Source organism: Sylvia atricapilla, chromosome 2 (genome assembly GCF_009819655.1).
Source record: "Sylvia atricapilla isolate bSylAtr1 chromosome 2, bSylAtr1.pri, whole genome shotgun sequence".
Lineage (NCBI taxonomy): Eukaryota > Metazoa > Chordata > Aves > Passeriformes > Sylviidae > Sylvia > Sylvia atricapilla.
This window is the reverse complement of record NC_089141.1, coordinates 5,040,720-5,066,437: the sequence shown is the minus strand read 5'-3', so window position 1 is coordinate 5,066,437 and position 25,718 is coordinate 5,040,720. Positions and strand designations below refer to the sequence as shown.

The 25,718-nt window shown below is 42.0% G+C and overlaps 2 protein-coding genes across 4 annotated transcripts in view; one reads left to right on the top strand and one right to left on the bottom strand.

Annotated features, from left to right (window-relative positions):
* The window catches only part of ZBTB11 (zinc finger and BTB domain containing 11), a 149,159-nt gene that overhangs the window by 115,620 nt on the left and 7,821 nt on the right, over window positions 1-25,718 (bottom strand). Inside the window, exons 5-11 of one of the 2 annotated variants that reach the window (XM_066340716.1) lie at window positions 24,816-24,995; window positions 24,079-24,315; window positions 23,545-23,689; window positions 22,350-22,467; window positions 20,171-20,329; window positions 19,527-19,702; window positions 17,046-17,577 (exon numbers count right to left, since the gene is read on the bottom strand). In XM_066340716.1, the coding sequence (XP_066196813.1) occupies window positions 17,046-17,577; window positions 19,527-19,702; window positions 20,171-20,329; window positions 22,350-22,467; window positions 23,545-23,689; window positions 24,079-24,315; window positions 24,816-24,995 (1,547 nt within the window). Of the gene's footprint in view, window positions 1-14,354; window positions 17,578-19,526; window positions 19,703-20,170; window positions 20,330-22,349; window positions 22,468-23,544; window positions 23,690-24,078; window positions 24,316-24,815; window positions 24,996-25,718 lie in introns of those variants that run through there. The other variant, XM_066340715.1, reaches the window with a different exon arrangement.
* Window positions 1,243-10,203, top strand: PCNP (PEST proteolytic signal containing nuclear protein). 2 transcript variants are annotated; one of them, XM_066340695.1, is made up of 5 exons: window positions 1,243-1,323; window positions 4,734-4,954; window positions 6,956-7,030; window positions 7,477-7,532; window positions 8,409-10,203. In XM_066340695.1, exons 1-5 carry the CDS (start codon window positions 1,269-1,271, stop codon window positions 8,536-8,538), a joined length of 537 nt encoding a protein of 178 aa, XP_066196792.1. In that variant the 5' UTR covers window positions 1,243-1,268; the 3' UTR covers window positions 8,539-10,203. The 2 variants fall into 2 exon arrangements, with proteins under 2 accessions (XP_066196792.1, XP_066196793.1); XM_066340696.1 differs by lacking the exon at window positions 1,243-1,323 and adding an exon at window positions 3,738-4,710 and having other exon boundaries at window positions 4,786-4,954.

The window sequence follows — 25,718 nt, the reverse complement described above, 5'->3', positions numbered from 1 at the left end:
GGTGTCTCTCTGATAATCCATGCTCAGACTGCAGAGCTGCCATGGGCAGCTGTGTGTAGGATGAGGAAGGCTTTCTTTGTGGGTGATGCTTAAAGTCACTGATGGCAGATGATGAGTTGGTGGTGATCCACTCCCTGGTGACCTCTTCCTCTGTGCTCTTGGAAGGCAGAAGATTCACTGCCCCCATACTGCTCTTCAGTGCCTGTTGTGAGGTACAGGGGTCTCTGGGCATGGATAGCCTCTGGTGCAGGGAAAGACCTGGTTCCTTTCAGCTGTGTGTGGTTGGGAAGTACACAAAGCTTCAGCCTAGGGTGGTGGTCCAGCTTGAGAGCTGCCTTCAGCTCCCTGGGAAGCCCTGAAGTGCGAGGACTGGCTGTGTGAGTGTGTGTGCCTCACTCAGGCAGACTCTGTCCTCAAGGGAAGGGACAACAAGGGAGCTGTGTGCTGCTGAGTAGAACTGTGGAATGGTTTGGGCTGGCAGGGGTCTCATCCAGTTCCAACCCCCTGCCATGGGCTGGGTGCCATGTCCCTGCTGTCATTTGCTCTTCCTCCATACACCGCCTCTTCTGATCTGAGAACTGGCTTGCACACTGGGGTGGGGGAAGGTGGTGTCACTGCTCACTTGAACTCATGGTACAGAATCACACTGGGCAGGTTGGAAGGGGCCACAACGGGTCATCTGGTCCAACCTCCAGAATCAAGCAGGGTCATCCCAGAGCACATGGCACAAGGTTGCATTTGGATGGTTATTGAATATCTCCGGTCTCCAGAGGGAGACTCCACACCCCCTCCAGGCAACCTGTTACAGTGCTCGGCCACTGCACTGTAAAGAAGTTCTTCCTTATGTTCAGGTGGAACTTCTGTGCATCAGTTTCTGCCCGTCGCTTCTTGTCCCATTGCTTGGCACCACCAAGATCTTTCCTGGTGCACCACCTCCAGCCGCTTTGGCTATTTATACACCCCGAGGAGGCAATGAGGTAATGACACTTGTGAGTCACGGAAGGTGACGGTGAAACCACGCGCAGCGAGGAGGGCCGGGCAGCGCACGTGGTTGAGGTGCGGTGCCGGGGGGTGACCGATTCCCGCGCTGTCCCCGGGGGAGGGAATGGAAGCCGTGCCCACGTGCGCAGCGGCTCGGCGCGCTCCCGCCGCGCCCTCCCCGCGCGCCGCAGGGGCGGGGCCGCGCCGGCCGCCAGCGGGGTCCCGCGGGGGGCGGGCCCGAGCGTTGCGCGTGCGCGGCGCGTGAGGCGGCGGAGGAGGCGGGGAAAATGGCGGACGGCAGAGGCGAGGGGGAGAAGGCGAAGCGGCCGCAGCCCGCAGGAGGTGAACATGTAGCGCCTCTCGCCGCGGAGCTGTGGGGTGGGAGCGGGGTTCGGGCTGGTCCAGCGCGGGGCGGGGAGTCCAGGTGTGCCTCAGCCGCCCGTGCGGGGGCCGGGCCGGGCCGGGCCGTGCGGTGGCCGGCCCTGCGGGGAGAGTGGGTGGCCCGGGCCTGAGGGGGATGCGCTGGAGGAGAGGCCGAGTCGGGCCTGCCGTGCTCAGCTTTACAGGCGCTTTTGTAAAAAGGCATCGGCTTCTCCTTGTCCGTGCAAATGCGCTATTTCGCTCTCGTTAAAATACACGGAGTACTTAACGCCGTGTTCTGAGCGAAATACGACTGTTGCTGTCTGCAAGGATGAAGACAGACCCTTAAAGATTAACTTTCAACAGTTATGGTACCTTTTTTATAAAGGGGTACAGTGAATATTCTTTAATTGCTGTTTTAAGCACTTGGGGTTTTTTTACTTGGCTACAATCTGTATGTTTACCGTTTGGTCTTATAGTATTTATATTATGACTGGACACTCCTGCCATTTCTGCAGCATTTGGTTCGAAAATTTCAATTGTAGGTTTCTTTTCTTCATTCTTCCCTTAGCTTAAAGTTGAGAGAACAGTATCTTTGCAAAGACGAAGCTTTTCTTTCCTGGTTTTTTTTTTTATTTTTTTATTTTAGGTGGGTTTTGGTGGGGTGTTTTTTGGTTTTAGTATGTATGTAGGGAGAGGGCATTTCTTAGGTCTGTTGAAAATGTAAATCAGGCTTGTAAACCAGTCAGGACAGCCTCAGCAGTGAATGTTATTTCTGATCATCGCTGACATTTGAACAATGTTGATTTTAGGTTGTTCCTTGACTCTTGGTTCTCTGTTGGGCTTTGGTGTCTTTTACTTTTTGGTGGTGGTATTGGGTGGTTTTTTTTTGTATTAGTATCACAGTAACTGGGCAGCATCAGTAATTCCTATTGTCTTGTGTGCCAAAACATGATCTGAATGAGTTGAGGTACCTTGGCCCTAAGGAAAAATAGCTGTTCCGTGAGGATTTTTGAAAGCCAATTGCAGCCTTAAGCTTTTGCCAAGACAGTGAGGTTTAACGTAAAATTAACTTAGTTGTGATGGGTTTGTTCCCAGATGCCCCAGTGGTGGCACTCCCGGGGACAAGAGATCCTGAAGTGCTGTGCAGCTGGCACTGTCCCTCTTGTCACTCCAGCCACCTGGGCAGTGGGAGTTGTCCACTCGTGTGGTTTGTTGGTAGCCATGAGTAAAACTGAGCTGTGAAGTAGGACAGATTGTTATGCCTGCAGTCCATGAAAAGGGCATTAGCCAGTCGAAATAGTACTGGTGCTTTCTGTAGGTGAAGAATGACCTCCAGGAACTGATAAACCAGCCTGGATATCTTGGAATATATGTATAGATTGGCATGGGAGATGGTAGAGACCTGTTCAGTGGTTAATGTGTCTGCAGTTCTGTTTCCTGCAGAAATCAAACAGCACAACAGCTCCCTCCTCACCTGTCCCAGTTGTCCTGTGCCCCTTACAGCTCTCTCAGCAAGCAAGAGTGTTTCTTTCAGAGGTCTGGAGCTCGTCCTTTGTCAAGCCCCATAGAAAGAAAACTCAGAATGCAGTGTTGGTAGGAGCTAATTCTAAAAGAAATGCTCTTTAGGATTTGGTGGGTAGATGGTATTAAGCTTCACCTTGTGTTTGGGAGTATTTGAGGATTTGCCCTTAAAAGAAGGAGGCTGTAAGGAGCAGTGTAATAACCTTCAAGCTAGCACTAGCCCAGGAAACTGGACTGGTTCCCTGTGCCCTGAATGTTGGGCTGCTATGGATTTTGTATGTTATAAAAAAGAAGACTTAGCCCTATGGTTCCAGCACTTTTAAGGCCAGTGAATCTTCCACCTACCCTTGAATCATGGTCTCTAGGCCTGAGGCTGGACTTGGAACATTCTGTTTGATGTGATTTTATGGACTAGCTGTAAGGATGCTTTCACAGGCTCTGCAGACTGCTGTGCTAACACAGCTATCAGTACCCAAGGTCACTTGTGTGAATTTTGATTGTTTCTCTTTCCTCCTTTGTTTTTCATTTTTATGTCTATATTGTCTGGATCAAATTTCTAGCACCATTTTTGAATACAGTGAAACTGATTAAAGTTACAATTATTTTGTGATCTGCCATATTTCTGAAGGTGAATGATAAATCCATTTTGGTTTCAATCACTTATTATCTTGATACCTGGAAGAGTGGGGTAGAAGTGGTATATTCTGCTGCTTATGATTTGGGAAATAGCAGACAAAATATAGAGAGATATTGAGTCCCTAGTTTTTCTCTTTCCTGATACTGTTTGCTTCTTTTTTTTTTTTTTTTTTTTTTTTTTTTTTTTTTTTTTTTTTTCCTCAGAGCTCCAATCTTGTTGACCCCAGTTCAGACTTTATTCTCTCCCATTGCTCCATCTTTCGTAGTAGCTTTTTGCATTAGCAGTGCAGAGAGCTTTATCCCCTGATGGTCAGGATTTGCTGGGCATGGAAGGTGCTGTTCTCCATTTGATGTGATGAGGAACTTGTGCTAGCTCCAGTTGTTTTAAACTGCTGCTGTGAGCACTTCCCTGTCCATTCCTTAATGTGTGTTGGTTTTTTTCCCCCTTCTGCCACTGCAGTGCTTTGCTTGTTTCAGCAGCAGGGAAGTGTCTTTTTGCTGAAGCATTTACTCTGTTCAGTCCGAGTTTTCCAAGGATGCCTTTGTCTCTTGGTGTAGCTGAAGAAGCTGATTTTATAGGAGTGGAAGTGTTACTTGGATGTTTTTTCTCTGTGGATTACTGGTCAGCTGCTATGTTTTCCATGACTATACAAAGCCAGAAAAGATGAAATATATATATATATATGGTTTTTTAGTGCTGACTCCTCCCTCAAGCAGGGCTTGGCAGATTTATTACAGATGAGATGTGGACAAGCAGTGACATGATTGAGCCAGCCGGCCTCACTGTAGTCACTCCCATGGCTTTAGAGTTGGGCCAGACAAGCCTAGAGACTGGCATGGACATGATTTTGTAGCAATTTAATAGAAATAATTTTAACTTAGATTACCTACTCTAGATTTGGAATTGGGATTCCAGTTATGAAAGCTTATCTGTGGCAACTTAAAAAATATTTAGTCATCTACATTTAATTTACTACATGAACTTTGACTCCCATACTAAATAAAGAGATGGTGCTTCAAGATTGTTGTCCTGGCTCATACAAGAAGTGAGCGCTTGCAGTTTCTTCTCCTCCTTGTGTTTTGCTGTCCACTGAATATACATTGGTGGAAACTGCTGTCACTAAAAGCGTCTTACCTATTGCACCAAAGTATAATGCTTTTTGAGGTTGCTGCTCCCATCAATCTGCTCAGTAAAAGTAGCTCATCTTGGTAAGTTGTTTCAACTTCACCAGGACCTGAAGAAGAGGCAGAAAAACCTGTGAAAACTAAGACTGTTTCTTCCAGTAATGGAGGAGAAAGTTCGAGTCGCAGCGCAGAGAAACGGGCGGCTCATGAAGAAGCTGAAGACTTCACCACAAAGCCTGCTCCTGCCAAAATGTCCAAGTTTGGATTTTCCATAGGCAGTCAGACAACAAAGAAGGCGTCTGCAATATCCATCAAACTGGGAGCAAATGTAAGTTTACTGGGGGCTTTTAATTTTAGGGAAACTGAGGGAAAAGGGAAATACTTTGGGGAGGCTTCCTTGCAGAAGGAAACCTTGAATTCCCATGAGGGTAACTTGGTGAAGTTTAAGCAGGCATTGCAGGGCCAGCTAGTGATGCATGTGTGAGTACTTCAAGGTGATTAATAACAGGTCAGTAGCCTCAGGAATCGTAAGGCTTGATTGAAATGAACTGTAGATCTTTGAACGTACAGAATCATTTTGTGATGAGATTTGATAAGTCTGCAATAATTTCCTGAGGGAAATGAGCAGACTTGGTTAGCTGTTCAGGCTGCTTTGAAATGCATGCTGGGAGCTTCATTGCATAGGATGGTCAAAGCTAGAAGAAAGCATCTAGCTGCCTTAATAGGTTGTCTTCTGCTCCAAAGATCTGATTTTAGCATGGGGAACTGTAGTGTATTTCTGTGACTTTGCCTGTCCTTTGCAAGGTCAGTATGATTGAGTTGTGTTAAATGCAGGAGGTGGGGCTTTGTTACTTAGGTTTCTAAGAACTCTGATCCCTTTGATTGTCCAGCACAAGGTATCCTTGTGCTTGTTCAGATGGGAATCTGCTGACTCTTTGCACTTCCAGAGCAGCCCTCGACTGGCTTGGCCAAGGACAATCAGGGGCTGCCTCTCTGTTTAATACAGTTCATTTACATTTCCCACCTCTCACTGTGATTGGTTGCATGATGAGTAGTTGTCTCCCCCAAATTGAAACTCTAATCCTGAAAGCCTTGCACCTGCAATGGCAGCATTTTAGAGACCTGCAGAGGATTCAAAGGGTGCTCTTTTAGAGATGGAAGGGAGGTGTGGGCTGGCAGCATTCTAGGGTATAAATGTAGTCAGGTCAGCTCAGACTTGGGAAAAATAAGACAAGGCCTCCTTTGAGCTTCTAGCATGCTTCAGTTTCTCATGTCCAAAGTGGCAATACATTTGGCTCAGGATTTCTGGCTCACTGAATTTAGTGTGTGACTGACAGTGCACCAGATGGGACAATGCTGAAATGTACTCTGTTTCTTTTCAGTCATTTTTACTGCCCATGTACAGTCCCCATTCCTTGGGCACAGATGTTTTAATAATGGTGTTGTATTGATATGTTGTGCAGTGTCAGTAAAGAACAGCTGTAGGCAGTTGCATAAGGGCTCTGCTGCAGTACCAGCTTCTAGGAGTGTGTATTGAAGAACTGCCAGTAAAGGCAAAATGGAGAAAGCACTGTACAGGATTGATTCAGTACTAGAGCAGCCATCTGTTAGTACTGTAGTACTCGTTAGTGTACTTGGGACATCTGTTATAGTACTAGAGCAGCCACTAGTAACTTGGCTTTTTCTCAGTGGTGTCCCAGTAATTTTCGGTGCCATTGTTGTATTACATGTAACAGTTGTGAGTTTGACAGCTTCCTGCACTTTTAATAGAGGAATGAAAAATTGGAAATAGAAGAAATACTCTTTAAAGGACTTTATATTAATTGGACTGTGTGGTAGATCCTGATAGTAGTTTAAAAGCATTGAATTGTTTTAAGCCTGAAAGCTGTCACATTGTTAAAATCAAAGAAAATAAACATATTTTTTTCTGACATTGATGGATAAGAATATCCCAAAAGAATAATGGAAATAGTGACACAGTAGAATTTTGAATACCACAAGTTATTCAGGTTCTGTTTTAATTGTTCATGTCATGCACCAGTGGCTGAGTACCCCTGCAGTGTGCTAGAAAGTTAAGACCTGCATGTGAGGAGTTGTAACATGAGAGGGCTCAGCTTGCTGCTCAAAGTGATCACACATAAATGAGCAGTCATTTTCCTTTTTTCCTTACAGAGTCCTTTATGTGCTTGATTCAGACAAAAACTTTTCCCCCTGGTTGCCCATTTCAGTGAAGATGTTTGACTTAATTTTACCAAAATACTTAAAAAGCCAAGGGTGGCTTTTTTGAGTTAGTAGACTTAACGTTTCTTGTGCATTTTGTCTTTTCCAGAAGCCTAAAGAGCCTGTTCCAACTCTGGCTCCAAAAACCCTTTCTGTAGCAGCAGCTTTCAACGAAGATGAAGATGTGAGTAATAAACCAGTGATCAACACAAAATACCATTGGTGTGGTAGGCAGAGAGAGTGGGTTATTTATGGTTCTTAACATAAATGTCACGAATTTTCAACCTAGAAGCATCTCTTTTGACTCTGATTAAGAACGTACAAAAGCTCTATGTTGGTTCAAGAAATTAAAATGCGAGTAACTTCCCCCCGAAAGTAAGATGCTCAATATAATTTCAATTAATACTTTCTTTCTCTAGGCTTGATCAGGGGGGAAGCAAAGGAAAGTTGTGCTTCTGGTTTGCTAAATATTTTATTGTCCTATTGCTGCTCCTGGTTAGACGGAGCTGAAGGAAGGGGTTTGTGTTTTGTTCTGTGAGGGTGTGGGAGCTGCAGTGTGCCCGGGCTGCCTTTGGTGGCCGTCGGGAGCTTTGCCTGGTCAGAGAGCCCCTGACGCCTTTGTCCCCGCAGAGCGAGCCCGAGGAGATGCCCCCCGAGGCCAAGATGCGCATGAAGAACATCGGAAGGTAGGGCAGCCTGGAATGGGCTCTTTGGGGAAGGGTCCCAGTGTGAAACACCTCCCCAGCTCAGGGCACGCCCTCAGGACAGCTTGAGAATGCAGGAGGTAGAATGGGTTAAAGAAGCATTTCTTCAGAAGTAAGATTTTCAAGTGTCTCACCTACGGGTTAAAAGTAGTATATTTGCGGTTGAACTTTGAATCTTATTTACCTTTTTTGAGGAAGAAAATGAGTCTGCATGAAATAACAGCTCATTTTTTTTCTTGTAAATGTAATAGGTAGGAATTCCTGCTTGTCTCTTAGTGTATTTCTGGTTCTCCCTTTTATAAATTGCCTTGAAATAGGTAGTCTAGTCACATTTTTAAACTCATGTGCAAGGGGAAGATAAGAATCATCTCTCAGAAAGACAAAGAATTGCTTCTTTACTTTTTTATAAATAATGAAATTCTTCTGCTTGCCACAGAGTTGAGACAATAGGGGTTCAGTCCTAAAATAAGTAGGGACTTTTTCAGAGGCTTCACTGAAATTAGGGATGAATTTTGAGAATTTGTATTTTAGATGTATTTATCATGATAGACTGCTTTTAAACTCAGTCACTCTGGAAATTCTCTGGTGTTTTTTCTTTTTTCTCCAGCAGCAATTTTAGATCCTCAGTTTCTTAATCTTGGTAGCTGGCAGCAGTTACTGCCACTGCTCCTGCCCCATCTTATCGCTCTACTCTGACACACTGTGTACAGATAGTTCTGTGGCCAGCTCACAGCTGCCAGGAGTGAGGGCCTCTGATGTAACAGAAAGAAATGGGTGGGAGTTTCTGGGGCAGACTGGCCTTGAAATTGGAATTTTCAGTGTCACATGGCTCAACTGCCCTTGTTTTACTTTTCACAGGGATACACCAACCTCAGCAGGACCAAATTCATTCAATAAAGGAAAGCATGGATTTTCTGACAACCAGAAGCTATGGGAACGAAATATAAAATCTCATCTTGGAAATGTCCATGACCAAGAAAATAACTAAATGATGTGGATTACAAGTTGGGTGTTTTGGGGGGAGGGGAGGGTGTAACATTAAAGGAACAGTTTCCTTTTTTAAGAATGGTATGAGACTATCTTTGGAGCCACTTTTTTAAGACTTTGAGTGGTACACTAATAAATGAGTTTGAAATTAGAGGTAATTTATGTTTTGTATACAGATTTCAAGGCATTTGCTAATTTTGTAGTTCATGTGATAGTTTCAAAAGGTTACAGATAATAAAGAAATTGGAGTGGTACCTTTTTAAGAAATTTTTTTTTGTCAGTGATTAAATAAGGTGGATGAAAAAGGTTACTGTCTCTTTAATCAGGTTAAAATTTGAATGCTCTTGCATTCTCACTTCTGGCTCCCTCTTCATAATAGGAGAAACAGTTGACTCCTAGGAATTCTGCTAAAGAGAGTGAGCACTGTCTTGTGCTAGAAGTGTTACTGGACTATTAATTTGAATATAATCTTACACAGGAAATACTAAGAACCTGGATTCTTTTTTTTCTCCCTGCAGTCACCTTTTGTTAAGTCTCTGCAAACTAGAAATTATGTTGCTCTGAGTGGCTCTGGTAACTTAGCTCTGATTTTGTTTAAAACTTCATGTAGGATGTGTAACCTTCAGTGGCCTGTTCTGTCCTAAGTAAATGGGCCTTATCTGTATATTAGATACAGTCTGTAAAGAATAGTCACTACAGAGGTAAATCAGTATTTTCAGTGTGCTCCTTTTAAATCATTAGCCTTGAGTAGTGCTTGTTGGCATTTCCTAGTGGTACACGAAAGCCACCACCAAAAATACAAGCTAATGTACATTAAGCTTCACTTTTGGTTGAAATATTTTTCTTTACTATGCCTAGAAGGAATAAAAGCCACACCAAAAATCGGTAACTCACTGCTTAAGTATGAAAAATCTAAGATGCACTTTCCCTGTCTTGCCATTTAAGACAAAATGCCTTGATGCCCATGACCTCAGTGGACACTATCAGGTCGAAGGATGTATCTGCAGTCTTGATGTTTCTAACCAATTTCAGCTTCAGAAATAAAACTTGACCTTTTCCTGCCTGTCTTCCTTTTGCAGTGATTTTCAGCAGTGACCTGAATCTGGTCAGTTTATTTCTTAGCTTCTTCCATACTGCAGGAGAGTGCTGAAGGATTTCAATGCTAGTAAAGATCATGTAAATTTCAGTCTAATTCAGATTGCATATTTGTAAAACATTTTACTATACATTTAACTATAGGTTAAATAGAACATTATCAACAACACCTCCTCTACCCCAAACAGACTTAAGGTTCGTTTAAAACTCAAATACCTGATAGTGTCAACCACTAAATTAATTTCAGCTGGGAAATGGTTGTAGCATTCAATACATTGATTGCTTTCATCCTGCCTCTAAAACTGTCTTCTTGCTAAAGTTGAACTTTCAAGTACAGAAAGGAAAGTGCATCTTGAAATGTATTTTTTTATTATTATTATTTTAGGAAAGCTCTGACCACTTAGACTTTTGAGTTTGTAAGTTCTAAAAATATTTTTTTTTTGTATTTTTGTATTGTATATGTAATCTTTTTTTCCTTTGAAGTCTGATGCAGTTGAATACCTGTAACTGTTTTCTTTTAAAAGCCTTGTTATAAACTTAACATAAAAATGTATACATTATTTTTCTTCCATAGCAGAAATATTTGGTTTATTTAAAACAAAGCACACTCTCAAAACTGACTTTCAGGACTTCTAAAACCAAATTGGGCATTCAGTACTGGAACTAGGCAAGACAAGACTTTTCACTTACTTTCATCACATGTGGTTATGTTTGTCTAAATAAATCCCTTTAAGATAGTGGTAATCCATAGTGAATAGCTATTTTCTCGTGCTCCTCAGTAGCTGGTTCATATATCAATCCTATAGGATTGTCAATATCCTATAAGGAATATCAGTCACTTGTATAGGAACACAGCAAAACAGAACTTCAAATGAGAGAATGACTCAGCCATCTGTTCCTTGCTTTAGTTAACCTACCACCACTTCCTTCCACATCTTTCTTTGAATTTCTTTATACTTCAGTATCCTGTAGGAAATTTCTAGGCAGAAGAGCAGATATACTTTGCCTTAGCTGCATACTATACCTTCCATGCAAATGAGAGAGAGCAAAAGTTCCATTTACCTTCTCACTTCCCTGGTCAGTAACTGATCCTAGACCTTGTGAGAGAGTGCAGAAACTTGTCTCACCTGAAGGTGAGCAGCGTTTCTGCCTCACACAATGCAAGTTTCTTTCTCTGTGCTTCATGGAAGCAAATCCATCAGGATGGCCTCAGTCTCCTGAGCACTGGGTGCCAAACAAGCTGGAATTTCTTACTCCCAGCTGTCTGCTGGTGTTTAATGTCTGACACTTGTGAGGACAAACTGACTGATCAGAACAATCATCAAGGCAAATAAGAGCTGGGATTAACTTGAAGCTGTAGGCTTTTAGAGTAGTCATGTTTTTTGCATGCAGAGAGCCTTAATTTTTTTTTTTGTGTGTGATTTTTTTGGAGGGTGGGAGGTTGGTTTGTTTGGCTTTTTTTCTCTAAGGATGTTCACGAATCCTGAAACCCCTGATAAATTATCTGGTTTAGCTATGTTGAAGTGCTTCCAGGAGGTGTACTGAGACCTTGAACTGCTTAGTACAGCATGCTGTGTGTGCCTGTCAGTGGCTGGAATGGTAGCTTGTGTGGTTCCATCCCATGGGGCTCATGCTTGCTTAGCAGGAATTGGCACCTGAGCAGCCTGCAGAGCATTGATGACACAAGCTGAAGATGTGAGCAGTCACCCAGTAACCTTCTCTGTGCTACCCTGCAGCTGGGCCGTTCTGAGCCGGCTTGTAAATGGATCTAAACTCATCTAATTATATTAAAATAATAAAAAAGCCCAACCCCTCCACCCCCCCAAAAAAACAACCCCAAAAAACAAAAAGCAAGAAAAGTCCCCACCCAAAACTAGAAAACAGCCCCACCAAAGAGTGCAGTGAACTGCTGGTGGCCGTGTTTCAGGCAGTGCTGGGTGTAGCCCCTTACTTACTTGCATTCCTTTAAAGCTCCTAAAGGGAGGTGGTTGGCCAGGTTCTCAGAATGAAGATTTTATCAGCAGGAAGGAGTGCCCAGCCTGTCTCCAAGGGAACTGAGGGGTGCCAGTTCACAGCTTGTGCGATGGTGGGGATGACCCAGTGCTGGTATTCTGTATCTGCAGTCTTGATGTTTCTAACCAATGTCAGCTTTTGGACTTAGGCAAAACCAACTGGCGTTCCTGGGAGTACCACGGCAGCAGCCACAGCTGCCATCAGGCCTGGTGAGCTTCATCTTCATCTTCCACGGCTGCAAAGTTTGTAGAGCACCCCTTTGTCAGAGCTCACAGGACTCCGCTGAGTTCTGTGTGCTGTACCAAAGTTGGCTTTCCAAAGATACTTGGGAGGAAAAGTCAGCTTTTGAGAAAACAGCTTCTGTTTCCCCCAAGAGGCAAATGGGTTTTAAACTACTGGAATTCCCTAGTGTCACCAGTGCTCTCTACAGGCTGCTGAAAGATAAATCCGTTTGGAGGAGCTGCAGGGTTTCAAGAAGGCTTTTTGTCTGTGTAGTTGGTAGCCTTAAAGGGTGTTCTGCAAAGAGGTTTGGTTTTTTTGAATTCCTTATAGAAGATGAGGAATGCTGAGTAATTCTGCCCTTAAGCTACAAAAGGGAAGGTTATGTTCTAAATGCACCAGAATTTGTTGTCTACTGTCTCTGGCACGACTAAATACTGGATACCATAAATACTGGATAATTAACAGTTTGCTTTTTTACTTTATCCTGTTAACACATCCCTTATTTCTTCTGGTTTCATTAACAAAAAGATCTACCATTGTCTAATTTTGAAATATTGGCATCTTTTATAGTGCTTACTTAGGAAAGCTGCTCGTGTCTAATAATGTGGAGCCACTGCCTGGGGGGGTAGGTGCATGGTTATCCACGGAATTAAAAGCACAGAACTGTTACACTCTAACTCTGGACACAGCATGCTCAGTTTGTGTTTGCCAACTTGCGTTTAGCACTCTGCAGTGGTGGGACTCCAAGGTTTACTGCCCCAACCGCTGGAGCTTTTGGAGGTCAGGACACTCCAAGGGCAGCTGCCCCTCAGGCTGGGTAAGGAGGAGGCAGGAGCAGCTGGTAATTGGAGCACGGACTGCTGGATGCAGAGGCATGAAACAAGGTCTGGAAAACCTCTGTTTGGTCTGTGGCTCACTTCTTAACTTTGTTTCTTGGGATTGGATTTCCTGAGGAGATGGATATACAAAAAGGGTTTGTGGTTCTGTAGCTCCACTGAAGTCATGAGCCCGTATTGATGTTTTCCTGGCAGTACAAGTTATTACTCTAAAGTTAATGCAAGTTGTAATAAAAATAACTTTTCTCCCCCAGCTTCCCCTAATTTGTAAACATATAGTGTTACATGTAAGGGGTTGGCTGATGCTCAGTAGCTCGCTAGAGAATCACAACAGTGCCTTGGTGACAGAAGTGTGGCTGTGGGAGCCCTCCCCACTGCATTGGTAACTGAAACCCGGGCCTAAAGGGGTGCTTTAGTTCTGTTACTCAGGTGACAATCCTGTTCACATGTACAATTTAAAGCCATGACAAGAAGAGCTTGCACTACCCCACATCTAAAAGCACCACTTAACTAAGCAATGCTGGAAGGCAGGGCACTTGACCCCTGAGGACAGACAAAGTCTGCAGCACAAAACTTTTCCGAAGGCAACAAGAAAAATTTCTGCCAAGTCCCTTAAAGGTCACACAAGACTTGGAAGGATGCTCCCCAACAGCGCTGTGCTTGAGGGTGACAACAGCAGGGTGACCCAGGCCTCTGCCTGCAGCAGCTGGAATTGTTCTGCAGGGAACAGACCCTGGTTAAGAGCTGCTCCAGAGATGCTGGGGAGGTCCACCTCATTGTCACCCACAGCTGTAAGGCTGGCTCCTGAACATCATTTTACACTGGTGCTTCCTTTACTGCGAGCAATAACAGGGTTGTAATTCCAATAGAAATTAAGCAGGGCAAGAATTACCCACACATCACTTGGCTGTTGTGCACCTATAGTTGCATTTCTGTGGAACAGCAGTTGTTCAGCAGAAGCCTATCTTACTCCTCCAGCACTCAGCCTTTTGAAACCCCCATTTTCAATCACAGACTTGGCTTGGTTACTTACAGAGGCTCATCGTGGAGTTCTAGTGTTCCCTTAGCATGAACCACAGAAGATAATCAGCCTTTGTGCAACATCAGTGCTGCCTTGAAGTTCCTGTAGCAGCAAAGGGAAAGGCACAGGACTCTGTACAGCTCATCCTTGAGCCAGGAGAGTGACATTGGAGGACAACTTCCACACCACAACCCCTGCTCAAATATCCATCCCAGGGCAGAGGCCAAGATGGAAGTGCTGGCAGGTGCTTGCTCTGGGGTGCAGTGTTGTGGACACCCAAGGCAAGAGAAAGAACATCTGAAACAAACCAAAATGGTTACAGCTGGGTACCAGGGGGCTGAGCAGATACCTCACCCACCCCGAGGACTGGCAGCCAAAGCAATTTCAGTATCAATATACACGGTGTTTCGTTAGCACTGTGCTCTTGTACAGCCATGTTCTGACACTCACTTCAGGAGGACTGTGTTTACTTTCCTCATACAACATAATTCTTTGAGCCTTAAGCAAAAATTAAAAAGCAGGTGTTACTAGAACTATCCCAAATCTGTCTGTATATAGAAAGTGAAATACTGAAGAGGAATCTGCAACATCCTCCTTCCACGGAAAATAAAATTTCTTTGAAGAGCAGTTCATGGCAGAGCTCAGTTTATTTGATGACAGAAATAACCATAACTTTATACATCTAACACTAAATAAAACCAGCAGAATGTACAAATCAAATAATTATGTACAGGAATTCACCAGGAATACTTAATGAACGGACACTTCTCATTACCTTTATTTTTTAAAAAAATCAAATACCAACTGCATTTTTGCCGTCTGGTTTTTGCAGAAGGGTAGTGAATGTCTTAAGTGCTGAAGTCCAGAGAAAAACATAAGGCAACTCCACACAGATGTGAACAGCAAAGCCAAGAGTGACACTCCCCACTTACCTCACGCTGTTCTGAAAAGGTAAGGCACAGCAGGTTAGGAAAGGGGTGCCACAACATTCAGCTTTGACATTCCTGGCTGAATCTTGTTCAGAAAACAACCTCTTGTGATTGGTTTGGTTGGTGGTTGTTTTTAAACAGCAGATCATTGAGTCAGTAAAAGCATTTTGACAGTGGATAAGAAGACTCCAAAATTCAGATTCACTTTCACTTCTTCCATTGGGCAAATAAATAAATGCACCAAAGATTAAACTAAGGTGCTGGTAATATTCTTTTTTGTAAGGTAGCACACTTAATATACAAATAATGTTCTAGCACTATTTACAGCTCTTTTTCCTTGAACAGTTCTTCACTTCAGTAATACATAATTATTTTTAGGCTACAAACATTGAATTAAGTTTTCAAGTTTACCTAGTGCTCTTTTAAATATTTTTTCCATTATAATGGCAGTATTTTAATTTTAAGCAGGATGGCTATCTCCAGATTCATTACCATACAAAAATTCAGCTAGCAGTAATTATTTTTAAATATTCATTTTAGTTTTACTCCATTTGGTAATTAGAAAATAATACAATTGTAAAGGGGTGCAGGATATATAAATAACTACATTATTTCTCTGAAATAAGCCCCTGACTTTTGAAATAGGCATCTACAAATTAATTTGGATGCAAGACAGGAACTCAAACATAAAAAATTTTCAACAACTGCTTATCTACAGAACTGCAAAGTATAAAAAGAACAGTCCATTCTGTAGCTTAGTAAACAGATATCTACATAGTTAAATAAGATGAAAAGTAGAAATACCAATTCAAATGAAGTGGTTGCTTTGCCACAGGGTTTGCTGAAATTTTGTTCAGTGGATCTGTTTCACATGTAGCAGTTATGGCACTGTATTTATGAAACTTACCCTGCAATATTACAAGTTTCTGGCTGCTCGGGTATCTTGCTGCTGTCCAGGTTAGGAAACTTGATACCACTACGCATTGAGAAGAATTTAAAGACTACAGCTCTGATTGTTCACATGCAAAGCACTTTCAGTTTCCTTGACACACATGCTGTTTGCTTAACAAAAACACACAGCAAAAAAGGAACTCACACCTTTATACCTTTAATACCGTGCTCTGTTCACGGTATTAAACCAGGGATGTGAAAACCTGGGCCATTCACAGCTGCAGAAACACCCAGTAAGGATTTTTCCAACTATGTGATGCAACACCAACTATCAACTGGCCCTAGAAGTATTTTTCTTAAAGCAGCAGTAGTAAGGTCTTTTAGAGATTCTGGTAATATTGAGACAAATTTAATTTTTACTCCATCCTAAGACTTTCGTATTTCTCTATCCTGATACTGACACATGTCCTGCTTGGGAATTAGCAGAGATCCTCCTTTCAATATGATACGAGATCGGTCTGTGACTAGGTGGAATTCCTCAGTTCCTGAAGAAGTGTACCATTAGACCTTTCTCCTTTGACAGTTTCTACATCAAATGTAAAGCAAAATGAGAAGCATCCATCATCAGGCTGCCTGCTTTGGGCTCATCCATCAGTGATGGCAATAGCTTCCAAACAAACCTGGAGCTGAACGTGGCTGTGCAGAGGCTGCAGTGTAAACTCCTCCCTCACAAAAGAAAAGGAGTTTACTTCACTAAGCAGTCTCCCTGTGGTGGGCTGTCCTCTGGTCAACTGATTACAACCATCCTGGAGAGTCACTTCTTGGACTTCAGCAGATCACTGCCCATTATCTATGAAATGTTTCAGAGCATTTTGCTGAACCTTGGACCAGCCACCCACACACCTCGAATTTAAGTTCTTCAGGACCAGAATTCGCTAACTACCAATGGTGCATCTGCCCAGAGAAAAAGACCTCCATTTTTCTCTATGCCACATGAAGCACAAGCCTACACAAAGCATTTCACCACCCCCCTTGCCATAGGAGTAAACAGACAGAATCCAATACAGGTAATTTGCTCACAAACTTGATGAAATGCACATGAAAACAAAAAAGCAACCTATCACTGCACTAAAAACTGGAAATAAGTTTTTAGTGCAGCCTTTTTATATGTTTTTTTTCTTTTTAGTTTTTCAAAGTTACAGTATGATACTGCGTACACAAACCTGTTATTTTAACCATTTTTTTTTTTCTTTTTAAAGTTATAGCCAGTATAGAAATATTTGTTTTCAAAGTCTTGGCCCACACCAAGTACCAATACTCCACACATTGGAGTACTGGTACTTTTTCTCTCTAATGCATGATGCAGTATTCTGTCATCACAACCATTCAGTACTGAGGATTAACCATTTGAAAACAAGGCAATACTGAAAGCCTCAGCTAACCTGTTAAATACTCAGCTCTTACAGATTACAGAACCTTATCCTTCTTGCTCTCAATATACTAAATTGACTCTGTTGTTGTTACATGGGCCACTTCCACTTCTACAGTTTCAACAGCCTGTGTCACCTCAGCCATTTTGTGTCCTTGCTGCTGTGCCAGCACATAATTTACCACCTGCATGATGCTTTGGTCAGAAAGGGTAGAGACTGACGTGCATTCCTCAGTAGCTGCAACCGCTTCAATGGCTTCAATCGTCTCTCCCGTCACCACCACGGTCTCGCCCTCGCCGGCGCCAAAGCTGATCTCGGTTTCCTGTTCCTGCATGTCCGCCGCTAGAATGCTGATGGCGTGTTCCACCTGCGTGCCCTGGTTGTGAAACTGCAGGGTGTCCTTCTCCAGCATGATTTTGCAGGGGATGTAGTCCCTGTGGAGCTTGGTCATGTGCTTGCGCAGGGTGCGCGCGTCGATGTAGGCCTCGTTGCAGACGGGGCAGACGTAGGGCCGCTCCCCCGTGTGCGTCCGCACGTGGCGCTTCAGGGAGCGCGCGTCCGCCCAGGCCACGCCGCACGTCAGGCACTCGAAGGGCTTCACACCTGCGGGGCAACACCGGCGTGTTGGCTGCGTGTCTTGGGTTGTGAAACCAAATAACCTGTACTCTATTTTTCATCTGTTGGGGAGGTGTTTTCTTTAGCTCTTGTATAGCTCCAGGGGAAGGGGGCAGGTGCCTTCTGATAATGGGTCAGCTGTTAAAACCAGCTGGGGCAGTGTTCCTTAGCTCTACCACGGCCCTGCCTCTCTCTGGGGGATATCTGCTGTTAATGGGCCATCAAGGCTCACCACATGGCTGAAAAGATTACATCATCCCAGTGGGAGATGCTCCACCCAGTGGGAGGAGCCAACCGTTCCTACCTAGATGAAAATGGAGACCCAGGAACACCAGGTATCCTGGTTTTCCACTGGATTGCCCAGAGGAAGACTGGACCCTTCTCGCCACCACTGGACCCTCCTACAAGATTATGTCTGCTTCAACAGAACCACATCTGTTACTCCAGGAGGATTTATCTGGATGGCTCCCAACATCGTGATCAACAGAGGGTCAGGTTGTATTTCTGACTCTGTCAGGGTTTCTAGGATTTTTGCTTGTTTGCTTGGGTTTTTTTTTGTACTACTACATTGGTATTTTTAATATTCCTAGTAAAGAACTGTTATTCCTATTCTCATATCTTTGCCTAAAACCCCCTAATTGAAAAATTATAATAATTGGAGAGAGGGGAGTTATATTCTCCATTCCAAGGAAAACTCCAGCTTCCCCTGGCAGACACCTGTCTTTCTAAACCAAGACACTATGTAAGAAAGAGATCCTATTTGCCATTTTTGTGTAACAATATAACACAAGTATAATGCATTCAGTGGTGAGAATTTCCACAAATGCCCAGCCCAATCCAACATTTTACTTACAGAATTTTTCAAGATTCCTTTTAATGACATTTCTTCCTTTTTTTAAGTACACAATGCTTAATGGAATTCTGATCATTTTGATGTCTTTCTGAAGCCACAATTTACTTCATAAAATTTGTCACTTACATTTCTAGTCACCCTTTGCTTCTGTAAATTCTTCTGTACACCTACAGCTTTACCCCTCCTCTTCCACACCGCATATGTTCAAATACAGCACCTGATGCTGGTAAGATCTTATTTTCCCTCATAACGTCTGAGGTCTGTGGTCTGTAATATCTAATGGGCCTTGTGGGTGGTGACAAACATCATCTCACTACTGGCTTTTCCTCTGTGATGGTTACTGTAGATTTGGCTAGGTACCTACTATAGAACACTTCCTCTGTTTAGAAACAAACACAAACTCTCTATTTCAATAGTTAGACAGCTATCAAATTTTCTCTTACGAACTCTTTAAAAGGAAACATACTTAAAAAAAAAAAAAGTGGGTTTTTCCCTGGGACAGGACAATATATAGACTCCTAAAACAGCTGAATGAACCAAATACTCAGAAATCTATTTCATACTTTGTATCTAACATAAAAATGCACACAGTTCTTTAACAAAATATAAAATGTTTTCATATTTTCCCCAACCATCATATAGTTTATTGCTTGTCATCAATTAAGAAGTTCATCAATTTCCAACAATGGTCCTTTTTTTTTTCTAATTTAGACCAATCATTCTCATATCTGAAGAGTACCTTGTTAACTGTGTGCATCTTTGAAAATGGAGAGTATTTTAGTGCATGCAATGCTTTGCCAGATTTACCTTCTTAATCACTTGTAAAAATGTTCCTCTTCTACTCAGGTTCTGAGGACAAACTGGAACAGTCCCTGGGAGTGACTGGAGTTTTATAAAGACCCCAACAGCACCTTGTGGGGATCACTGGTAGCAAGTTACCAAACCAGGATTTGCACAGAACTGGAGAATCTGTAAAAATCCCTCCATGTCTTGCCAGAGAGGACACACACAGACTCAAACAAGCCCCCTATACATTCTGTTTTTAGAGTCTGAGGGATGTCATGACTATTTGTGTTCTACATACCTTCATGATTGTTCATGTGTCTCCTATATTCCCGGAGTTGTGTGAATTTTCTTCCACAGTGTTCACAAACTCGTTCGAGATTTTGTTTTGCTCTTCCCTTTTTACCATGTGTGGCTTTCTTTACATGCCTTCTGTACAAAGCTTTCTCATAAAATTCTTTTCCACATACATTACACCTAAAATGGGTTAAGTGAGAAATCTATTAAAACCCTTATTGCAAGCTTATGTGTTTTAAGCCAAAATCCACTTTAATTATGGTAGGCAAAGTTTAATACCAATACTGTCTTATATGGTAAGTAGTTCCATAATTAGGAGTAATATTGTTGGACTGAACTACATTTCCTCTTATCCACAGCCACAAAACTTCCACTCACGCTTCTAGAGAAGTAAGATCACCTAAGCTTCTAACTTCACTGATTTTATTTATCCTCTTATGACTTCATGTCTTAGTTCCACCACTGTGTCCCAGGTTCAGCAGCTAACCTATGCTATTTAAAGTCACCCATCCATCCTCAAGTACTGACGACCCCAGTCACCATCAATACTTTAAAAATGGACTAGGCAGTGCCTTGTTGAAAGGCTGTGGATCTCTATAACCTCCCTTTGATTTTTACACTGCAGCTGTAAAATTAATTTCCTCTTACCTATAAGGGTCTGTGACAGAATGAGACTTTACATGAGAATACCAGTCTTTCTTCCAGCTGTAACATTTTCCACAGAACTGACATTGAAATGGCTTCACACCTAAATGTTTATTCATATGCTGCCGAAGATCCCGAGCTTCATAGAAGCTCTTGTCACACCTGTAACAGCAAATGTTTTAGAATCCCATACAAGAAAGGCACTGATTTCAAAGGCAATGGGAATCTCTTCTTTAATGGCAACTGAAGACTGAGAACACCTACTGCATCATCAGTATTTATTTAAAGCACAATTCCATTCTAAACTAGGTAAAATTAAAAAGAACAGCAGCTTATCTGAAAGCCTGGAATAAAACTTGAGGACTCCTGAAATCCTTTTATCTGTTAATGAGTAACTATATTTTTCTGCAGTTTTAATGGTGATTAATCAAAAGCAAACCAACTGGGAGACATCAGAAATATTTGTATTATACCCTATGAACTTATGAGGACAGTAACAGCTGCTTCTTCCCTTAACCAAAGAGGACTGACAAATGTAACTAGAATTTGTTGTTTTTAACACTCAAATGTAGGGTTTTTTCTGAAATTAAAAAAAAAAAAAAATTCATAATCCTGCAAGAAAGCATCTAAAGGTATCAATACTCATTCTTTAGCTTGCTGTTTGTCCACATCTTAACCCAGGCTAACTTATGGTTTTCCTTCACTTGTACTTTGCCATTGTATGACTATACAGCTCCTCTTGGTATGAGGGCTACAGAGTTTGGTCTAATCAAAACCATGGTTTCTCCCTTCGAAAGAAACTGCTGCTCATCTCTCCTCCTCATGTGACAACATACAGCTGCATGACACAGAGGGAGAGCAGTGCCAGCAAGCAAAGGTGGATGATTCAACTCCTACAGTATCAACCACTGGAATGAGGGAATCTCAGAAGTCACAGTATCCAGTGGAACCTGAAATGGAAAAAAACCTTCTATACAGAACAAAACCTAAGACATTACATTGCCTGAATTATGGGCATTTTGGAGAGAAAAAAAATCCTCTTTGATTTTGAGGGGAAAAAAAACCCCAAAACCACCTAAACAACCTTCTCCTCCTCCTAGGCTGGAAAATCTGACCACTTCAGTTCAAATGGGGCTCTCAGGGATCCTCAGTTTGCACATCCACATAGAGTATCAGAAAGACCTCTCAGGGGCTTGAATGGGGTTGGCATTTGGTGCTCTTTCCTCAAGGATTTTGGAAAGCATATTTGGAAAAGCCATTAGAAAAGTAAAAAACTCAAGCAACCACCATCCTCTAACTTTGTCACACATTACTGCAATTTAATCAAACACATACTTCACTGCAAAACTTCCAGGAACATTTCAGGAAAATAACTCATAGTCAGCTTTGCTCAACTGGGCCAGAAGTTCAAACTGAAGCCTGACAAGGAGGTTTCTATTCTAAACCACCAAACTAAAAAAACTGAAGTCTGGTTATTGCTTAGTAAGCTCTCTAAACCACTGGTAACAACATGAATTATATCCTTAGTAGAGACCTTCCCTACAGAAGCAGCAAGGACTGTGTCTGTTTTGAAGAAGCTGGGGAATCAAAACAGCTTCTCTGTCAAGGTGATCTCTTGCATCCATGGCTCTACTACCTTGAGTAAAAAAATTTTGTTTTATGAATATATTTCACCTTCAAAACTAAAACTGCCTCATAGTATGTTTCATGAAACAGTGTCTGTGCACAGTTTGCAATGTTCCTGCACAGCTGTTTGCTAAACACAAGTGCAGGACATTGCAGACTCAACAGGACAGCTTCAAATCAAACTGAAATCCTCTATCACACCACAAGAGGGCAAAACCAGGCTGAAGGCTCTTGGCCTCTTACAACCTCACACACTTTTGTCTGTCCTGTATACCCACACAGCTACTGATTACAGCACCAATTATGGTGCAAAGTCATTAGAGAACAGCTGCATGAAACTGGAGCTAGGTAACAGCTTAAAGCCAAGCCTTTGCTCTCCAGCACACATATTTACAAAAATAAATGCATTTTTTTATTCTCATGATTTACAAGTCTTATCCCAGGGCAGTGGAATAGTTTTATGCTACATCAAGGAGCTGGTTTTGATCCTGAAAATTACTAGGATCATTAATGCTAAGAAAAAAAGCCCACCAAAACCACCCAACACCTGACTTACTGAGTACACTGATATCCACGAACTTCAGGCTTTGGCTGATGTTTCTTAATGTGTTTACTGAGTCCTGATGCCCTGTGGAAAGATTTTCCGCAGATGGAGCAAAGATATTTGGATTCTCCTGGCCAAAACAAAACAGAATATGTTACCAAGCCAGGCCTCCATTTCTCTGAAGTGCTTTGTGAGACAGGTTTCTAATTCATATATAACTTAAGTAATCAGAGCAGAACTACAAAGAGATGTTTGTTTAATTAAACACTCTTGGAATTTTTAAGTGTATTCTGTATGTGCTAATATAACAATACACAAGGTGGGGGAGTAGCCATTTTAAATCATTTCGTGTTTTTAAACATAGGTACGTCACTGCAACTATGATTTAGTGAGGAAAAGTGAGCAGCCTAAAAAGCTGCCCTCTTGTGTGAAAAAAGTCACAATTGCCTCTGTTTATGTATTATGCAACTTCTTCAGAAACACAGCACTGGTATGGATTATTGTTTATATCTCACATTTGTGGAAAAACACCTTAAAAGAAAAGTTTCTGCTCCATTTCATCAACACAGGAGTGATGACTACTAATTAAATTCCTTAATTTCAGGAACAATTGAAATATCCTAACTGAATATCCTAACTTACCCTAACTGAGTAGGTCTCTTGATTCTGCCCAGCCCAGACAACCAGAAACACAGACAACCTTTACAAATTACAGCTTTAAAACTCTGCTTCTTTTGAATTATTACATTGTCATCCTTCACATGCCAAGATCTTTCAAGACACTAAACTTTATAAAATATCAGTATTAGTACAGAAAATCTTGTATAATATATATGGAGATTGGAGAGATCTAACTTAGCATATTTTCCTCTAAAAGGACAGGCTGGAAGATTAAGTGGATTAGAACATTCCAGCCTGTTGCCTATTTCTTATTGAACTGACATGATACAGGAATTAAATACGCACATAAAACCACAGGAACAGACCAACCGCAATTCCCTGTTCTTGTGTAGAACATTTGCATAACACTATATTATAGTAAAATAGCCTGAGAAAACTTACCTCTATCTCAGCTGCCTGACCAGAAGAAAAAGAACAAACTACCATTTATTTTTAAATAGTTCATTTGACACTGAAGAACAACATTAAAGTTCACCAGCATACAAGAGCCAAGCAAAGGAAAACGATTCCCTTTCTCATCACTTACCTGTATGAATGCTCATGTGTTCCTGAAGACTTCTTTTTGTGACAAAAGACTTTTCACACAAGTCACACTTGAACTGTTTCTGTACTTCATGAAGAGCTAAGTGCATTTTTAATCCATGCTTATACGTAAAGGTCTTTCCACAAACCTAAAAAATTCCATATGTGGTGAAATAGGACAAATAAAACTAATTATGTAAGAGATGCTTAACTTCAAACAGAACAAAACCTTCTGTATTTCTTGGGAACTAGGATGGCCAAACCTGTGATTTTGCATCAGTGACAGAACTGGTCTTTTAAAAAAAAAAGGAATAATCAAAGAAGACATTCTTCCAGACACAAGAATACGAACTTGCACAACTCAAACTCATTCTAGTTTTCTCACTCTTGGACTGCAAGCAATCTCATAATGAATGTTACACTAGCTTTCCCTATTGTAAGGTGACCAAGATTAACAAACTTCAGGGCAGATCATCAATACCAAAATATTGGTAATAGAAAACATTACTGATCTGATTAGAGAGCAAAAAGACTTTACCTTGCATGCATGGGGTTTGACACCTGTATGTTTAAGCATATGTATCCTGAGAGAATAGAGCTTGGGCAGAGTTCTCCCACAGATGTCACACACAAACTCCCGTTTGGTCCTGCCCTTGGCCGAGGATGTGCCGGTCCCCTCGGCTCCCGTGGCTCCAGCCGCGCCCTCCGTCTTCCGCGTGTGCCGCACCAGGTGCGCCCGCAGGGAGGCTCCGTACTGGAACTCCTTCTTACACAGCTGGGACACAGAGGGTTACAGCTTTACTTCGAATGGAACACTCTGAATTACTTAAAAAACCTTAGAAGAAATTGAATGTTTTAAGTACAGTAATAGGATGAGTTAAATCTCTAACTGAACTACAACAGCCATTTTGTCTGAGGTTAATGAATAGTTGTAAATTTTTATGTTGTGGCTACTGGCAGAACCACTAATCACTTCCCAGTGAGACTAACTTCCAGTTGAGACTAAACACAAATGTACTGATAGGGTTAAAAGCAAATCCTATGCTAGCACTGTCTTGAGCAGCAAGTCACACACTACTGACAGGCCAAGTGGCTGCACTCCATTCTACCTAACCCCATCCAGATCAAGGCTGTATCCAACTCAGAAATCTGTAAGGAAAATAAATATATGTACCAAAAAACGAAATTAAAAATAATTACTGATATAATTACTGAATTAATTTTCATAAGGAGGAAGGTTTATGCAGGAAAAAAACTCCCAATCTCTCAACTTACTGGGCATTTATATTCTTTAGCTCTTTCATGTTTCAGTGTGTGCATTATAAGTGCATAGCGCCGCTGGAACACCATTCCACAGTCAGTGCATTTGTGCTGAGCTTCCACTTCGTTGTTTTCCATGGTCTCTCTTTTGGGCTGTTTCATTTTTTTCCCTCTTTGTACCAGCTTCATGGCAACCTAAGGGAAAAACAGAACCTTTGAATGAATTTTACTGCACTGTACTTCTCTGAAAGTTTGTATTAAAAGCTGATGGTTCTCTGTTACTGTAATACCTCTTAATTTTGCTCAGCTGACTTAGCTGCTCAAAAGTTACCTTGTTTCAGTTCACTACAAAACTTCAGATCTCAAGCTGAGTGTCAAACCATTCTTCTCTTAAAACCATCAACTTATTATGATGATGGTCACGCAGTGACTTACCAGTTCAGGGACAACGAACCCTTCAGCCCTGAGCGACTGCCCAAGTAAGAGCTATGGGATAGTTACAGAAGATTCAAAGAGTACTGCCAGTCAGGATTTCTACCAAGTTGAGAGCATTCCAACTTCCCTAGAGATTTTTTTATCTAGTAATAAGGCACTAGTGGGTTTTTATTAGGTGGTATTGGTAGTGCTACCTGGAGCTGATAATCTCATTTTCCTTTGTAGAAACTCGCTGCCAAATTCTTTAAAAGCCAAATTCTAAGCAATTAGGTTGAAATGTCCTGTATCAGGTGTGCCCCCTTTGGGTTCCTGAGAATAAGGCAAGGGAAGGAAATACAGGCATCCCCATTTCTTCATCCTGTTCTCCCAACAAATGAGGTATCTAGCAGTTTTTGAAAACATGCCAGCCCTTCCACGCCTCTGAAAACTAAACTGAAACTTGACACAGAGAAAACTTTTAATGTTTTAGAATTTTCCTGTTGC

What these genes read in the sequence shown, in the direction of transcription:
- PCNP (XM_066340695.1), top strand. Translation starts at nt 1,269, where the DNA reads ATGGCGGACGGCAGAGGCGAGGGGGAGAAGGCGAAGCGGCCGCAGCCC. An exon ending in CCATCAAACTGGGAGCAAAT is followed by an intron (nt 4,955 to 6,955) that starts GTAAGTTTACTG and finishes TGTCTTTTCCAG; the next exon opens with AAGCCTAAAGAGCCTGTTCC. An exon ending in CGCATGAAGAACATCGGAAG is followed by an intron (nt 7,533 to 8,408) that starts GTAGGGCAGCCT and finishes TACTTTTCACAG; the next exon opens with GGATACACCAACCTCAGCAG.